This window comes from Lemur catta, chromosome 3, assembly GCF_020740605.2.
Source record: "Lemur catta isolate mLemCat1 chromosome 3, mLemCat1.pri, whole genome shotgun sequence".
Taxonomy (NCBI): domain Eukaryota; kingdom Metazoa; phylum Chordata; class Mammalia; order Primates; family Lemuridae; genus Lemur; species Lemur catta.
In genome coordinates this window covers 25,756,899-25,774,138 of record NC_059130.1, presented here as the reverse complement: position 1 = coordinate 25,774,138, position 17,240 = coordinate 25,756,899, and the positions used below count along the sequence as shown (strand labels likewise).

Sequence of the window (17,240 nt, the reverse complement as noted above, 5' to 3'; positions counted from 1 at the left end):
CACTGACTTGCACATTTTAAATGGGTGATATGTGAGTTATATCTTAATAAAGCTGGGTTTGGGTATTTTTTGTGGTTTGTTTTTATATATATGTTTTTTTTGAGACAGAGTCTCGCTCTGTTGCCCAGGCTAGAGTGCCATGGCGTTAGCCTAGCTCACAGCAACCTCAAACTCATGGGCTCAAGTGATCCTCCTGCCTCAGCCTCCCAAGTAGCTGGGACTACAGGCATGTGCCACCATGCCCGGCTAATTTTTTTCTGTATATATTTTTAGCTGTCCAGATAATTTCTTTCTATTTTTAGTAGAGACGGGAGTCTCGCTTTTGCTCAGGCTGGTCTCAAACTCCTGACCTCGAGTGATCCTCCTGCCTCGGCCTCCCAGAGTGCTAGGATTACAGGCATGAGCCACCACACCCGGCCTGTGGTTTGTTTTTAAAGTGTCAGGAATAAAACTTTGAAGCATTTTTACTATTTTTGATCTTTAGGATCTACTACTCAGCATTTAGAAATTATTCCTATAATTTTGACTGATCATATGTTTGCAATAGGAAAGAAATGTTTTGAAGTGAAAGAAAAAACTATTGCTTACTTCTGAGCTGTGGATGATATGAATTTAATATGATACATTTCTTACTGCATAATTATGATTTTCAATTCCTATTTAGCCCCCTTTCTCTGGGCTTCAAGGGTATATAAGTAAACTTAAAAGAATGAAGGAAAAAAATCAAGATCTTCAGATTTCTAAAACAAACAATATATTGTGAGAGAAGTTGCTGAATCTCCTTCCCTTATTTTATTAGTTTATAGCTGTGGTGCCTAGTTTATTTGAGAGCAAACTTAGAGGCAGGGAATTGGTTGGATGATCCTTTAAATTTTTTTTATAATGTGTTCACTTACCATTGCAGGGCTTGAAGTATAGAAGGAAGCTCATGGAATTCGTTGTTGACCAGGTAGATGTGTTTGTTGTTGTTGAGGTGGAGTCTCGCTATGTTGCCCAGGCTGGTCTTGAACTCTGGGCTCAAGCAATCCTTCCACCTTGGCCTCCTGAGTAGCTGGGACCACAGGGGTGTGCCACTGTATCTGGCAAGCTCCAGAATTCTGATTGCCTCTTTCATCCTGTGGAAATATAGAACCTTGTAAGAAAGACATTTGAATTGTCAGGATTTCTTTGAGCAAAGCTTTATGACCCTGATATAAGGGAAAATATTTGCAGAAAATGCTGTTAACGTTCTTTGTAAGAGTAGAGTATATACAGGTTTCATGAGAATCTGGCCTATCTTTAGAAACTTTCTAGTGCTGGTTGATTTCATTCATATAAATGTAAAAAAAACCCTGCATCTTGCCCTTCCGGTATTTAATTGGGATGTTGAGCCAGTGTTTATCTTGAGAATTTTTAGGCTTAAGGCAAATAAGAGGTAGTTGATTTTCTTTTGTCTTAGCAGTTAAAATTTTGACTAGAAAATATACATTTTTGCTTAGTCAATATTTTTCAACCATAAATTCAACAGATGGTTGGGAACCTATGGATTAAAAGAGACTTAGAAGTATGTTCATCGGTTGCACTTTGTAGCCCTTTTGTAACTGGATTCAAGCAAACTCTTAAAAAAATACAGACAATTGTAAATTTGAATTCCGGCTAGGGATTTGATATTGAAAAATTATTATAAACTTTAGGAGTGATAATGGTGGTCTGATTCTTTCTCTTTTATTAAAGTCTTTATCATATAGAGATACATACTGAAAAGTTCACAGATGTTACGATCCAGAACTTGTTTCAAAATAATATAGGAACTATAAGTGGGTGAGAGGTATAGATGAAATAATATTGGCCATAAATTATGGTTGAAGCTGGTTGATGGGTACATTGGAGGTTCATTATAGTATTTTATTTTTGTATGTATTTGAATTTCTCCATAATAAAACATAAAATTTTAAAATATATATGGTCAATAAATTGCCAGTATAATTATCATAGACAACTTGTTGGAACTTTCTGTTTATTTGTCAACCTCTACAATCACTAGTCTGCTGGCTCAGTAACTGAGGGTCTAGTCTACTGAGGAGCTTTCAATTTCTGGGAGAGTATAGGGCAAGCCACTGTTGGCCCATTAATAGCCACCTATGTACCCATTCTTTTGTGGTCTAGCTTCATAGCCTAACTGCAGTGACTCCATCTGTCAAGTGGAACATACATTTCAGAGGGACCCATCCCATTCTGATGGTTTGGGGTAGAAAGTTGAGGCAGCCTTTTGGACCCAGTGGTGGCTGGGCTGAGCCAGTGGTGCCCACTCTGTGGCTCTCTGCCTGTTCCACTGCCCACCCCACCACCATAACAGAACAGGCTATCTCCTTCACCAAAGACTTCCTGACTGGAGGCATCGCCACCACTATCTCTAAGATGGCCGTGGGCCCCATTGAGCAGGTCAAGTTGCTGCAGTAGGTGCAACACGGCCCAAGGAGATCATGGCCAACAAGCAGTACAGAGGCATCATGGGCTGCATTGTCTACAGGCCCAAAGAGCAGGGCATGCTGTCTTCCTGGAGGGGCAACCCAGCCAATGTCATCCGCTACTTCCTCACACAAGCCATCAACTTCACCTTCAAGGATAAGTACAAGCCGGTTTTCCTTGTGGGGAGGATGGACAAGCACACACAGTTCTGGAGGTATTTTGGGGGCAACCTGGCCTGCAGAGGGCTGGCCAGGATCACCTCATTCTGCTTCATCTACCCAGTGGATTTCGCCAGAACCTCCCTGACCGCCAACGTTAAGAAGTCAGATACGGACTTCAAAGGCCTGGGACACTGTCTGGTGAAGATCACTGAGTCTGACAGGATCTGGGGCCTGTATCAGTGCTTCAGTGTTTCAGTGTAGGCATCATCATCTACTGGGAGGCCTACTTCCATGTGTATGACACAGCCAAAGGCATGCTCTCTGACCCCAAGAACACCCACATCATGGTGAGCTACATGGTAGCCCAGACCATGACCGTTGTTGCTGACATGAAGCCCTACCCCTCAACACCATGCAGCAGTGGGTGATGATGCAGTCTGGGCACAAAGAAGCTGACATTGTATACACAGGCACCCTCGCTAATCGGAGGAAGATCTTCAGAGACAAAGAGGGCAAAGCCTTCTTCAAGGGCATGTGGTCCAACATCCTCAGAGGCATGGGAGGAGCCTTTGTGCTAGCCCTGTACCATGAGCTGAAGAGAGTCATCTAAGTGCATCTGTCTCCCCAGTGGGAGAAATGGGAACCAAAGGAATCATGTAGAATATTTAACTGTTCAGGACCATTGACCTTCAAGAAATTCCAGTCATCTGTCCTGGCCAGATCATGTCTGTAGAAGGCTGGGGAAGGCTCTAGAAAAGGGGCTCACTGTGATCTCATTTGACCATTGGTAGCTGATTCCATATATTGATTATTGGGGGGAGGGAAATCATAATATTGTGGGCCCATGAGATAGGCAGTTCTGCTACTCAGACCTAGAGTCCAGATGATTGTAGGAGTTGTGTTTAAGTATTTATTTAAAACAAAAAAATCATGTCTCCCATTTGTACTTAAGCACTAGCTCCTCTTTTGCACAGCTGAATATTGCAGTTATGTTCTATGTTGGGCGTTCTGTTGCAAAACAATAAAACCAGGACACCGAGGACAAAAAAAAAAGTTTAGGCAATATTTTGTTTGGATCTAGCTTAGGTATATTAGCTCTCTAAAATTTTCTATCTGGTTTTGAGTATTCTTTGTAAACCAGTAAACAGTATTAATGATTTTTTTAACCAAACATAATGAAATAGAGGACTTTAAAAATATTTATAAAATTATTTTTCTTAAAAATGAAAAGAAATGAAGATATTTCAATAATTAGCACAGTTTATTAATATTTGTTCATGAATGGATCATCTTTTGAAGTCATATCATTTTCCCTTGGTGTGGGTTAGTTTTTGACCAAGTCTTCTATTTATGAACCCTGATGACATAAAGAGAAAGAAGGTAGGTAGCCTCTTAGTCTCTGTGTTCCCATACCTATAAAAGGCAATGGTTGTTTAGAGAATCTATTGCATTTCTCAGATTTGACTCACTAGGAAGAGATACCACTCTTTAGATGTACTTGCTGAATTAATAGTCCTTTTTTAAAAAAATTAAGAGAGATTAGCTAACAACAAATTACATTCTGACAAAATAAGTTTTATCTAGTTTAAACATGGAAAAAGACTTACAGATTCTCTTGTTTTTGCTGATTTGGTGTGAGGAGATTACGTGTGGCCACTTAAATCATCAGAGTCAAGGTGATGGCCATCATAGAAGTCTTAATGTGTCTCTTATCCTTAGGTAAGATATATGGGTGAACTGTAAGTGAACCTCCCCTACCTACCTATTTTTCTGTTAGTTATGGATTTGGGTGAAGCTTACATTTTTGATGACATTAAACCTGAGGTAAGTGGCAGTCTTGGATATTTTGATATCTGGGACACCATTTCTTAGACTGTAGTGTTCCTTTTTTTTTTTTTTTTTGAAACGGAGTCTCACTCTGTTGCCCAGGCTAGAGTGCTGTGGCGTCAGCCTAGTTCACAGCAACCCCAAACTCCTGGGCTCAAGCCATCCTACTGCCTCAGTCTCCCAAGTAGCTGGGACTACAGACACCACCATGTCCGGCTAAATTTTATATAAATATTTTTAGTTGTCCAGCTAATTTCTTTCTATTTTTTTAGTAGAGATGGGGGTCTCACTCTTGCTCAGGCTGGTCTCGAACTCCTGACCTCGAGTGATCCTCCCACCTCGGCCTCCCAAAGTGCTAGGATTACAGGCGTGAGCCACGACTCCCAGCCCCTATAATGTTTCTTATAAAATGTGGGTTTAACATTGTTTCTAACATTTTTTTTTCCTTCCCTTTACCCTTTAGCTGGCAATCCTTTGGTCCAGCAAGGTGGGCAGCCGCTTATCCTGACCCAGAATCCAGGTGCAGGTCTGGGCACAATGGTTACTCAACCGGTATTGAGGCCTGTCCAGGTCATGCAGAATGCCAATCATGTGACTAGTTCCCCTGTGGCCTCACAACCAATATTTATCACTACGCAGGTGAGTAGGACTCTGAATTCTAGGATTGGTAGAGGAGAGAATTATGTGAACCTCTGGAGGTTCTGATTTAGGTAGGGTCTTTAGCATCATTAGGAATGGTTCTAAGTCTTGCCTTTTGACCTGGCTTTCTCATTTGCTGTTTGTAATTTGATGCAGACTGTAGAAAGCCCAAAATAGTGTCTTGGCTGGTTAATTTCCTCTTCATACCCCTTAGAGGTTTATTAAATGATTTGATTAAGGTCCAGCAGAAATTAGCAGGAAAGCTTGGATTAGGAAGCCTTAACACTTGGCTTTCACAGCTATTTTTCCTTTGCTTGGGCTGCTTTTCTTCATATGGGGTGAGTTAGTTGACTTTAGGAGCTCTATTGAAATTGGTGAAGTACATGGAGACCTTTGGAAGATAAGAAAGATGATGTATTTGATATATAATGTGGCAAATAGAACTTGAAAGCCTAATTCTGAATGTAGATTCTAAAGGCAAATTTTATTTCTCTTTACCTGTGGCCTCCTGAGTTACAAACTCTTCTCTGATAAATTTGCCAGAGATTTATGGCCTTTGAAGTAGGCTTTGCAAACAATTTCTTAGGATTGTTTGTATCTTGAATTACTCCGATGAATACTGTTAGTTTCTGTCTATATTTTTATTTTTTCCCTTCTGTGCTTTTAGCAGTTTAGGGGGCCAGTGTGTGGATGAGGTTTTTTTTTAAACTGAGGCTCTCTCAAGTCAGGAAGTAGTTTTTCATTTTTGCTTATATGTACCAAAGCTTTTTCTCTAGTTTTGATACTTTGACACTCAAAAGTTTGCTAAAATTTCCTAAATTTTCCCATCTCAGTCATTTAAAAGCTGTAGCTCTAGAGAGAGAACCATTACATAAGAGTATGGGAAATTTTTTGGATGTAAGTCATACTTAATCTCTGCTAATGTTAGTTGGTCTCCATGGTAAAGATTATTTTGCTTTTTAATTCAGGGATTTCCTGTAAGGAATGTACGGCCTGTACAAAATGCAATGAATCAAGTTGGGATTGTGCTGAACGTACAGCAAGGCCAAACAGTTAGACCAATTACATTAGTCCCAGGTAAGGAAAAATGTCTGTCCGTTTGGATAAACTGGCATCCAGAAGATTTGTTTTTATTGCTTCAAAATACTCTAGGTCACTTAAAAAGTGTACTTAAAGAAAATTTTAAAATATAAAATCTTAATGACATATGCCCAATTTTTAATAAACTGTTTCTAATCTTTGGCCAGGGTGGTAGTTTTATTTATTTTTGTGTTTAGCCTTTCACCACCCTTCATGAGATAGTGAAACAGGGTTTATAGTCATTTTTCTGTAACTGATATTTTAGTCAGCTATTAAGTTGTTATCCTGAAGGAATGTTATTAATGCAAACTTCTAAATTCCATGCTCCTTATATATATCTCACTTCCATGATGGGATTGTAAACTTTATTTTACTTTAGTTTTATAGTACAGATTTTAGGTATAAATTAAACAAATGACATACCCTTTGTAAATATATACTACCAATGACTAGATAGTATTTTTTTAATTTCAAAATATTAAGGGGATGCAAATGTTTTGTTACGTGGATAGCTTTTAATAATAATGCTTAAGTCAGGGCTATTAGTGCTCCCATCACCTGAATAGTGTTCATTGTACCTGTTAGGTAGGTTTTTACCCCTTCCCTGCCCCGCCTTTTTTGATTTCCAGTGACTTTTACTTCTCTCTGTGCCCATTGATTAGTTCCAAATTATTAGATGGTATTTTTTAAATATTCCGAGAGGGATAATTTTTTAAAATCTTGTAATTTTCCCTTATTTCTTCATTTAGTATATGTCAGTTGTCTCACTATGTTTCCTAGGCTTGTATCAAACTCCTGGCCTCAAGTGATCCTCCTTGCCTCGGCCCCTGGGCCTCCCGAGTAGCTGGGTTACAGGCATGAGCCACCATGCCCAGCTAGTTTTTGGTTATTTGTACTCAGAGCCCACAGGGGTTTTTTGGGTCCTCAGTCTGATCACCTTACCCTATCATGTTCTGGTATTTCTTAAATATTTCTCAGTGGAATTGTCTACAGTTGAGTCAGGGGACATTTTCTTTTGAGACATCCTAGTAGAATGGTATAATCTGTCTTCTGCTTGAATTTATATAAAAGAATGGAAAACTCCTTTAGTATTCTGAGGAAAGAAGGATTCCTTTTTTCAGGACCAATGCTGCCATTTGGCCTATATACACCCATACTACCTCCCACTCTTTCTCTTCTGGTACCAAGGTCAAAATACTGATGATATTCTTAGACTAAAAAAGGCAGTGTGATAAGGTATTTTGGGAAAAGTTGATGGAAATCTTCAGTTTAATGTTTTTGGGTTACCTAGGCTAATTTCTTTTGTCAGTTTGGATACCTACTGCTTTCTTAGACTTTAGAATCTTTACTACTCTTGGTAATTTCTGATGAACACCCCTCAGTTTGGGGAAATAATGTTTTCCTATTCTAGTATTTCCAGTAAAGGCAGGGAGAATGTATCATAGGTGAGGTCACTGACTAAGATTTGGTACTTTGTCTCTCTTTTACAGCCCCAGGTACCCAGTTTGTTAAGCCAACAGTTGGAGTCCCACAAGTGTTCTCTCAGATGACCCCAGTGAGGCCAGGCTCCACAATGCCTGTGAGGCCCACCACGAACACCTTCACCACTGTCATCCCAGCCACTCTCACCATTCGAAGCACCGTCCCACAGTCCCAGTCCCAGCAGACCAAGTCCACTCCCAGCACTTCCACCACCCCCACTGCGACACAGCCAACCTCACTGGGACAACTAGCTGTTCAGCCACCAGGCCAGTCAAACCAGACCACGAATCCTAAGCTAGGTAAGGCTTGGGAAGAGGAGATGGCAGAGCTAGTCGGGGGTGGTGGGTGGAAAACAGATGATTGTCACTTGGTCACCATAGCTCCCTCTTTTCCCTCTCCACCTGCAGTGAGCATTGCCAGCTTTGTCACTGTGAAGCGACCTGGTGTTACAGGTGAAAATAGCAATGAAGTGGCCAAACTGGTGAATACCCTTAACACCATCCCTTCCCTGGGCCAGAGTCCTGGGCCAGTGGTGGTATCCAACAACAGCTCTGCCCATGGCTCTCAAAGAACCGGTGGACCTGAGTCTTCAATGAAAGGTATAATAACCTGAGGAGACCCTGAGCAGCCAGTCATTCAAAAACATTATTAAATTAAGTGTTTGTTGAATCAGAACTCTGTACTCTGAAATAAGGAAATGAAGTAGAATATGGTTGCTATAATCTGTTCTCCCAGAAACTTTAGTGAAGTAAGTAGGATAGCCACTTGTGAAAAGTGTAACTGAGTCAGCTATAAGGAATTCTGTGTGTAATTGTGCTTTGGGGATTAGTGACATGGATTGATTGATTGGAGATGGCTAGGATAATCAAAGATAACTTCATGGGAGAGGTGGATTTCTGAACAAAGTTTTAAAGTTGGCATATGGCAAGAGAGGCCTACAGGTAGAGAAGGATATGAGCCATGAGGGTTTTTAATGGTGTATTGCAGAGGTTGGTAAAGTTTTTCTGTAAAGAGCCCCGGTAGTAAATATTCTAGGCATTAGGTTAGGCGAACGTGATAATCACTACACTACGGAAACCTGCTTTATTCTAGGCATTATGTACAATTATAGTCTCTGTTGCAGCTACTCCAGTGTGCCATTGTGGTGTGAAAGCAGCCATAGATAATACATAAATGAATGAGCATGGCTGTGTGCCACTAAAATAATTTATGGACTCTGAAATTTGAACTTCAGATAATTTTTATGTGTTGAAAATTTAATTCTTTTACTTTTATTTCAACCATTTAAAAACATAATCACCTTTAACAAATAGTGTTGGGAAAACTGTATATCCACATTGAAGAAAATGAAGTTGGACCCTTTATACCAAATAGAAAAATTAACTCAAAATGGATCAGAGACCTAAACATGAACTAAAACTATGAAACTCTTAAAAGAAAACATAGGGGGGGAAGCTTCATGGTTTGGATTTGACAGTGATTTCTGTTTCTTGGATATGATACCAAAAGCACAGACAAGAAAAGATAAAAACAGGTAAATTGAATTATATGTCCAATAAAGGACACTGTCAACCCAGTGAAAAGGCAACCCACAGAATGGGAGAACATATTTGCAAAGAATATATCTGATAAGAAGTAGTATCCAGAATATGTAAAGAACTCCTACAACTCAACAACAAAAAAACCCAAGCAACCCAATTAAAAATGGGCAAAGGACTTCAGTAGATATTTTTCCAAAGAAAATTATTAAATGGCCAATAAGCTCATGAGAAAATGCTCAGCATCCCTAATTAATCATTAGGGAAATACAAATCAAAGCCATAGTAAGATAGCATCTCACACCCATTATGATGGTTACTGTCAAAAAACCAGAAAAAAAAAATATTGGTGAGGATGTGGGAAAGTGGAACCCTTAAGCACTGTTAGTAGGAATGTAAAATGATGCAGCCACTTTGGAAAACATTGCAGTGATTCTCAAAAAGTTCAAAAGTAGAATTATTCTATGCTCCAGGAATTCCTCTTCTGGGTATATACCCAAAAGAATTGAAAGCAGGGATTAGAACAGATTTTTGTACACTCATGTTCATAGCAGCAGAATTCACAGTAGCAGAAAGGTGAAAACAACCCAAGTGTCTGTAGACTAATGAGTGAATAAACAAAATGTGGTGTGCACATACAGTGCTATATTGTTAATGCTTTAAAAGGAAGGAAATTTTGACACATGCTACAACATGGTTGAACCTTGAGGACGTTATGTTAAGTGAAATAAACTAGTCACAAAAGGACAAATAATGTATGATTCCACTTATATGAGGTACCTACCTAGAGTAGTCAAATTCATAGAGACAGAAAGTAAAATAGTGGTTGCCAGAGCCGAGGGGGGGGGGGCGGGGGGGCGGGGGGCGAGGGAGAAATGGAGAGTTGGTTTTTAATGGGTATAGAGTTTCAGTTCTGCAAGATGAAGAGTTCTGGAGATTGCTTGCACAAAATTATGAATGTACTTAACTTCACATGTAACTTTCACACTTGTGAAGTGTAAAAATGGTTAAGATGATAAATTTTTTTATGTATATTTTACCACAATTTTTTTTTTAATCTTGTAAAAATTATTCTTAGCTTATGGGCCAAATAGAAACTGGCAGCTGGGCTGGATTTGGTCTACCAGGTGTAGTTTGTTGACTCTTGGCCTAGAATTAGAAAAACGGTGAAAGGAGTGTGCCTCAAACATAGTGATCACTCATGCTTGCTTACCCTTTGATATATCTCTCAGGGAACATTTGACCTTATCATAAAAGGTTAGTAATTTTTTTCCAGTATCATTGTATTAATCTTATAAGTTCTTCTTGCTTCTTCCAGTGACCTCTTCCATCCCAGTGTTTGACCTCCAAGACGGTGGACGAAAAATATGTCCACGATGTAATGCTCAATTTCGTGTTACTGAAGCTCTGAGAGGTCACATGTGTGTAAGTGATATCACCTCTGATAGAGATCCAGCTTAAGTGGCTACTGTATATACCTCCATTAATAATTGGAAGCTCGTGAAACGGGCTCCAAAATGACTTGGAAGCTTTTTAAAGGGTCGCTTTCTCTCTCGATCTGTTTTAGAAGAGCTGTGTTCTTAGGAATGTGATAGGATATATTTAAAGACCCTCAAATAGAACATACATGACCTGACTTCCTTAGCATGATAGATTTTGAAACCACACAGGAGGACAGGTCTGTAGATAATAAGAACTTAAATCACATTGGTCTCAGTTCATTTTCTTTTCTTTTTTCTTTTTTTTTTTTTTAAGACAGAATCTCACTGCGTTGCCCAGGCTAGAGTGCCATGGTATCAGCCTAGCTCACAGCAACCTCAAACTCCTGGGCTCAAGCAATCCTTCTGCCTCAGGCTCCTGAGTAGCTGGGACTACAGGCATGTGCCACCATGCCCGGTTAATTTTTTCTGTATATTTTTAGTTTTCCAGATAATTTCTTTCTAGAGCGAGTGGGGTCTCGCTCTTGCTCAGGCTGCTCTCGAACTCCCGAGCTTAAACGATCCACCCTTCTCGGCCTCCCAGAGTGCTAGGATTACAGGTGTGAGCCACCGCGCCTGGCTTCATTTTGTGTTAATTGTGTCATTGGATGAATCAGGAGGTATCATCTGGTCCCCATTTATTAGCCTTTTCATTTTTTGGTATCAGCCCAGATGCAAATGTTGGAACTTCTTTTTGCCAGGGGAGCGCAGAGCCAAATTATACTAGTGAGTGGTGAAGGAATCTAAGATAGGCAGAAGGAAAAAGTACAAGATATGGTTCTTGGGGTGGCATATGGCTGTGGATATATGCTAGAAAAACCGAAACCTAGAAACACTGGAAAACTGAAGGGTGAAAGCTAGATGAAAATACCTAGAACCAGACTTACCAAGGAATTGAGTGAAGTTAAGCACATTCTAGCCTCCAAGATAACCAGAATGATCAGATGTCTTCCTTTATAGTACTGTTGCCCAGAAATGGTTGAATACCAGAAGAAAGGAAAGTCCCTGGATTCAGAACCCAGTGTCCCTTCAGCAGCAAAGCCCGCATCCCCTGAAAAAACAGTTCCTGTTGCTTCTCCACCCTCTTCTACACCTATTCCTGCTCTGTCACCACCAACCAAAGTACCAGAGCCAAATGAGAATGTGGGTGATGCTGTTCAGACCAAGCTCATTATGCTAGTAGATGACTTCTACTATGGACGGGATGGTGGCAAAGTAGCCCAGCTCACAAACTTCCCTAAGGTCGCTACATCTTTCCGATGCCCACATTGTACCAAAAGGCTAAAAAACAATATTCGGTAAGTGTTGAAGAGCTTTGGAGATTACCTTGGACAAGGGAAGACTTAAATTTTTCTACATATTTAAGTCTTTCTCTTTGGAGAATGGTCCCATTATACAGTCTTGCTGGTGGTTATCATTAAATCAATAACTAGTCCTCTAGAAGGAGATACTGTGGTAATAAAAGATAATTTGGGTAGGGTAAAGGAAACCAGTGCCTCTCCTTCCACAGAATTCTCTAGTGTCAAGAACCCATTATCTTTTTGAGCTCAGAAAAGGACTGTCCCAAACAAAGGAAATTTGGGGGTGAAGGGGAACAGATACTGTTTATTCTGTGATTCTACCACTATATTTCTCAAAGGCTATTGATTTTTTATGTTTTCTGTACTTTGTGCTGTGCAACAGATTCATGAACCATATGAAACACCACGTAGAACTCGATCAGCAGAATGGTGAGGTGGATGGTCATACTATCTGCCAACACTGTTACCGCCAGTTTTCCACTCCCTTCCAGCTCCAGTGCCACTTGGAAAATGTTCATAGTCCCTATGAATCTACTAGTAAGTTTGGAAACTCTTAAACTCTAGGGGAATATACCTTGTTCTTTACTCATTGAATGGTGCTGGGGGGAGCCCATTATTTTTATTTATATGTGGGTAACAGTGTAGAGGAAGTACTTTGCATATTTGTAGCCAATTCTGTACTTCACTAACCCTGTTTTACTATAAAACTGACTTTTGTTCTGTTCAAGCCTGGATTGAGTTTAGTTTTAGATCCTGAGCTATTAGGGGCTTTGGTTCAGGACTGCTATAGAGAAACAAATGTAAAGAATTTATTTGTTTGTTTGTTTTGAGACAGAGTCTTGCTCTCTTGCCCCAGGTAGAGTGCAGTGGCGTCATCATAGCTCACTGCAACCTCAAACTTCTCAGCTCAAGCAATCCTCCTGTCTCAGCCCTCCTGAGTAGCTGGGACTATAGGCATGCACCACCATGCCTGGCTAACTTTTCTATTTTTTGTATAGGTGAGGTCGCTCTTGTTCTGGCTGGTTTCAAACTCGGCCTCAAGCGATCCTCCCGCCTTGGTGCTAGCATTACAGGTGTGAGCCACTGCACCTGGCTAGATCTTTTTATAGAAGGAGCAGTCATCTATATTTGGACTTCTGCTTTAGTTAGTGTACTGATAAGTTTTATGTAGGATAAAAGATAATATTATAAAGTACTTTATCATTAAGACAGTGCTTTCAGTGTAATATATGGTGAGTTGGAGTGTTGCCTATACTGTGTATCTTACAGATGAGGGAAAACAAGGCTGAACACAAGCTCATAGAAATTAAGTCATTCACTTAAGAGCATACACCTCTAGTGAAGAGACATTGTAAGGATTTGAGCCCAGTCTTCAGAATATTTCTAATGTCCTTTATGGGGTTTCCAGTTTTGTTGAAAAGATAATAATATGTAAATGTAGGAAAATGGGAGAACAGGACAGTGTATTAGAAATAGATGCATTATATCTGTGGTCCCCAGCCCCCAATACCAGTCCGTGGCCTGTTAGGGACCTGGCTGCAGAGCTCTGCCCCCCAGTCCATGGAAAAATTGTCTTCCATGAAACTTAGGAACTGGGGGGCCGCACAGGAGGAATTGAGCAGCAGGCGAGAGAGTGAGCAAAGCTTCATCTGTATTTACAGCCACTCCCCATGGCTCCCATCACTGCCTGAGCTCTGGCACCCACCCCACCCCCCATATGTGGAAAAATTGTCTTCCATGAAATCGGTCCCTGGTGCCTAAAAAGGTTGGGGACCACTGCAGTATATGATACCAATGGCAGGTGAAATAATTCAGAGAAGGGAAAAGATCCTTTTTTTTTTTTTTTTTTTGAGACAGAGTCTCACTCTGTTGCCCAGGCTAGAGTGCCATGGCTCACAGCATAGCTCACAGCAGCCTCAAATTCCTGGGCTCAAGCGATCCTCCTGCCTCAGCCTCCCAAGTAGCTGGGACTACAGGCATGCACCACCATGCCTGGCTAATTTGTTATGTATATTTTTAGTTGTCCAGCTAATTTCTTTCTATTTCTTTTTTTTTTTTTTTAGTAAAGACGGGGTCTTGCTCTTGCTCTTGCTCAGACTGGTCTCAAACTCCTGAGCTCAAACGATCTGCCTGCCTCAGCCTCCCAGAGTGCTAGGATTACAGGCATGAGCCACTGCGCCTGGCTGGAAAAGATCCTTGTGGCTTTCACAGAAAGTGATGCTTAAACTTTTAGGCTCTTCAAATAAAAGAAAGATTTAGATGGACAGAAATTAGAAATACTTTTAATTGATTAGAAATAACATGATCAAAAGCATAAAGACAAATGCATATTATCTGGATGCATTTGCTACAAATAAAAATCCTTGACTAAAGATGAATCAAACAGTAAAGACCTCTGTTACATCATTTAACTGGGAGATCTAGAAGTGGAGCTTCAAGCTAGACGTTAACAATTCTCTTGTCTCTGGCTCATAGTAGGTGGTGCATTAGTCATAGGCACTATGTCCAGACACAAAATTGTCTAGACAAAGAAGAGAATATACTTTCCCCTTTGTTTCTTCCCTGAATCTGTTTATTATGAGTGAGGATTGCTTTCCCTTTATATCTCCTTGGCCATAATTGGGTCATAGGCCCATTCCTAAACCAGTTATTGGCAAGGGAAATGGAATTGCCTTAAGTGGCTTAGGCTAGCACTGGTCAACAGAAATATAATGTGAGCTTCATGTGTGATTTTAATTTTTTTTGTAGTCACTTTAAATACAGTAGTCTCCCTTTATCCAAGGTTTCGCTTTCCATGGATCCAGTTACCCTTTCAGTTACCTTCTGTCAATTGCAGTCCCCAAACAGGTGGAATACAATGCAATAAGATATTTCGAGAGAGAGAGAAACCATATTCACATAACTTTTATTACAGTATATTATAATTGCTCTATTTTATTGTTATTTTTGTTAATCTTTTATGGTGCCTAATTTATGTAGAGTACTATCCAAGGTTTCAGGTATACACTGGGGGCCTTGGAAATAAAGTTTTTTTAAAAAATTGCTGATGGATTCGCTCACACCTGTAATCCCAGCTACTTGGGAAGCTGAGGCAGGAGGATCACTTAAGGCCGGGAGTTCAAGACTAGTCTGGGCAACATAGCAAGATCTCCATCTCTTGAAAAAAATTTTTTTCTTTTTTAAACCAAGCAAAATTATCTTTAATGGTATATTTTATTTAACATATATCCAACATATCCAGCATATAATCATTTCAACAGCATTCTTTTTTTTCCTCATTAAAAAACAAGATTTTTTGAAATACAGATCTTAATTAGGGGTTACTGTATTTCAAGGGTTCACTAGACACATGTCACTGATGGCTGCCTTATTGGTCAGTGGAACTTTGGACTAATCATTTGGTAGTAGAATATATGTTGGAATCAACCACTGTGACACTATAGTATAGTGCCAGGGTAGCCATCTTGGTCTAGGTTAGGACCCAGAATTCTTCACTGTCAGGTACGTGAAGCTAGGATAATCCACACCTTCCAGTGAAAACACCTAACTTATTTTTGTGTAGAATCTGGTGGGTGAGTTTTTGTCATTCCATATATGTATGGACTCCACAGAGAGCAGATAAGTTTTTCCTTATGGAAAGAAACAGACAGTGTAAACCCTCATTGATCTTTATCTCTTGACTTTCCACTCTATTATCCCTGACTTTTAATTTTTGAGTCTCTTATGACTTAAAATTTATACTGATCAAAAATCGCCTTTCCAAAAAAAGAAAAGTCATCTTTCCTTAGTTTATATCAGTTTTATTCTTGGATCCCTTCCTAACTGCCTTTTTTACACTCATGACAGATCCTGCAAAGAAGTAGCTTTTTTTTAATTGTCGTATAATAGATGTATATAGTCTCAGGGTACATGTGATAATTTAATACATTCATATAATTTGTAAAAATCAAATTGATGTACTTAGGGTATCCATCACGTTAAATATTTGTGTTTTCTTTGTGTTAGAAATGTTCAAATTATTCTTTTCTAGCTATTTTGAAATGGACTAGAGAATATTATAAACTATAGTTACCCTACTGATCTATCTAACACTAGGTCTTATTTCTTCTATCAAACCCTGTATTTGTACCCGTTAATCAGCTTCTGTACATCCCCCCCCCCCAACACACACACCCAGTCCTTCCAAGTCTACTCTCTAGCTTTATGAGATCCAGCTTTTTAGCTCCCACATACAAGTGAGAACGTGTGATATTTGTCTTTCTGTGCTTGGCTTGTTTCACCTAACATGTTCTCCAGTTCTATCCATTTACTGTAGGTGGAACTACAAGGATTTCCTTTTTTTTTTAATGGCTGAGTAATATTTCATTGTATATATATACTACATTTTCTTTTTTTTTCTTTAGAGACAGGATCTCACTCTGTCACCCAGTGCTATCATATCTCACTGTAACCCTGAACTCCTGGGCTCAAGCGATCCTCCTGCCTTGGCCTCCCAAACCTCTGGGATTATAAGCATGCACCACCATGCCCAGCTATACCACATTTTATCCATTCATTCTTTGATGGGCACTTAGGTTGATTCTGTATTTTGGCCATTTTAAATAGTGCTGCAGTAAACATGGGAATGCAGGTATCTTTTCAAAAAGTAGCTTATTTTTTAATGTTAATATTTTGGGACCTAGCGCTTTCTTTTTAATTTGGTGGAAATGTTTTTCCTTTTATTTTCTGAAGTGTTTTTAAATTAAATTATAGACATTATGACATTTCACCCCTAAGTACTTTACTGTGTATCTCTAAAAAAGGATATTTTTGTGTATATAGCCACATTCCTTTGTTAAGACCTAACAGAATTAATCAGAAATCCTTAACTATCATCTAATTTCTAGTTTAGTTTCAAATTCCTGAGTTGTCATCAGAATATCAATGGAGCATTATATTTAATGGTGATAAAAGTATAATCTTAATAGCACTGCATTTTTATTCACACTTAAGGGCAGTGCATGACTAGACACTGTGTGGCTCTAGGGTTCTTTCGCAAGTTTGCTTAATGCTGATTCATAGGCTTATATCTCATACAGAGCTCTTAATTTGCTTGGTTGTTAAGTTTCCTGTGAACCCTTGAAATCAGATACAAACTTTGCATATGTGAGCACTTTTCAGGGGAGGATTGCATAGTTTTCATTAATCTCACAGAGGTTCAGGACTCAAAAATGTTTAAGACTATTGGTTCGTATTCCTGTTTTCCACAGTGACTATCCTTAGCTACATTTCGTCAGATATTCTAAC

At 39.5% G+C, this 17,240-nt stretch overlaps 1 protein-coding gene and 1 pseudogene across 6 annotated transcripts in view; both read left to right on the top strand.

The window, feature by feature from the left end:
* The window catches only part of POGZ (pogo transposable element derived with ZNF domain), a 53,475-nt gene that overhangs the window by 24,673 nt on the left and 11,562 nt on the right, over nt 1-17,240 (top strand). For 4 of the 6 annotated variants that reach the window (XM_045545078.1, XM_045545082.1, XM_045545079.1 and 1 more), the window contains 7 exons: nt 4,900-5,075; nt 6,044-6,152; nt 7,646-7,936; nt 8,018-8,236; nt 10,494-10,600; nt 11,614-11,951; nt 12,337-12,491. In XM_045545078.1, the coding sequence (XP_045401034.1) occupies nt 4,900-5,075; nt 6,044-6,152; nt 7,646-7,936; nt 8,018-8,236; nt 10,494-10,600; nt 11,614-11,951; nt 12,337-12,491 (1,395 nt within the window). The remainder of the gene's footprint in view (nt 1-4,899; nt 5,076-6,043; nt 6,153-7,645; nt 7,937-8,017; nt 8,237-10,493; nt 10,601-11,613; nt 11,952-12,336; nt 12,492-17,240) is intronic. The other 2 variants (XM_045545084.1, XM_045545081.1) reach the window with 1 other exon arrangement.
* Nucleotides 1,970-3,304, top strand: LOC123633977 (annotated as a pseudogene).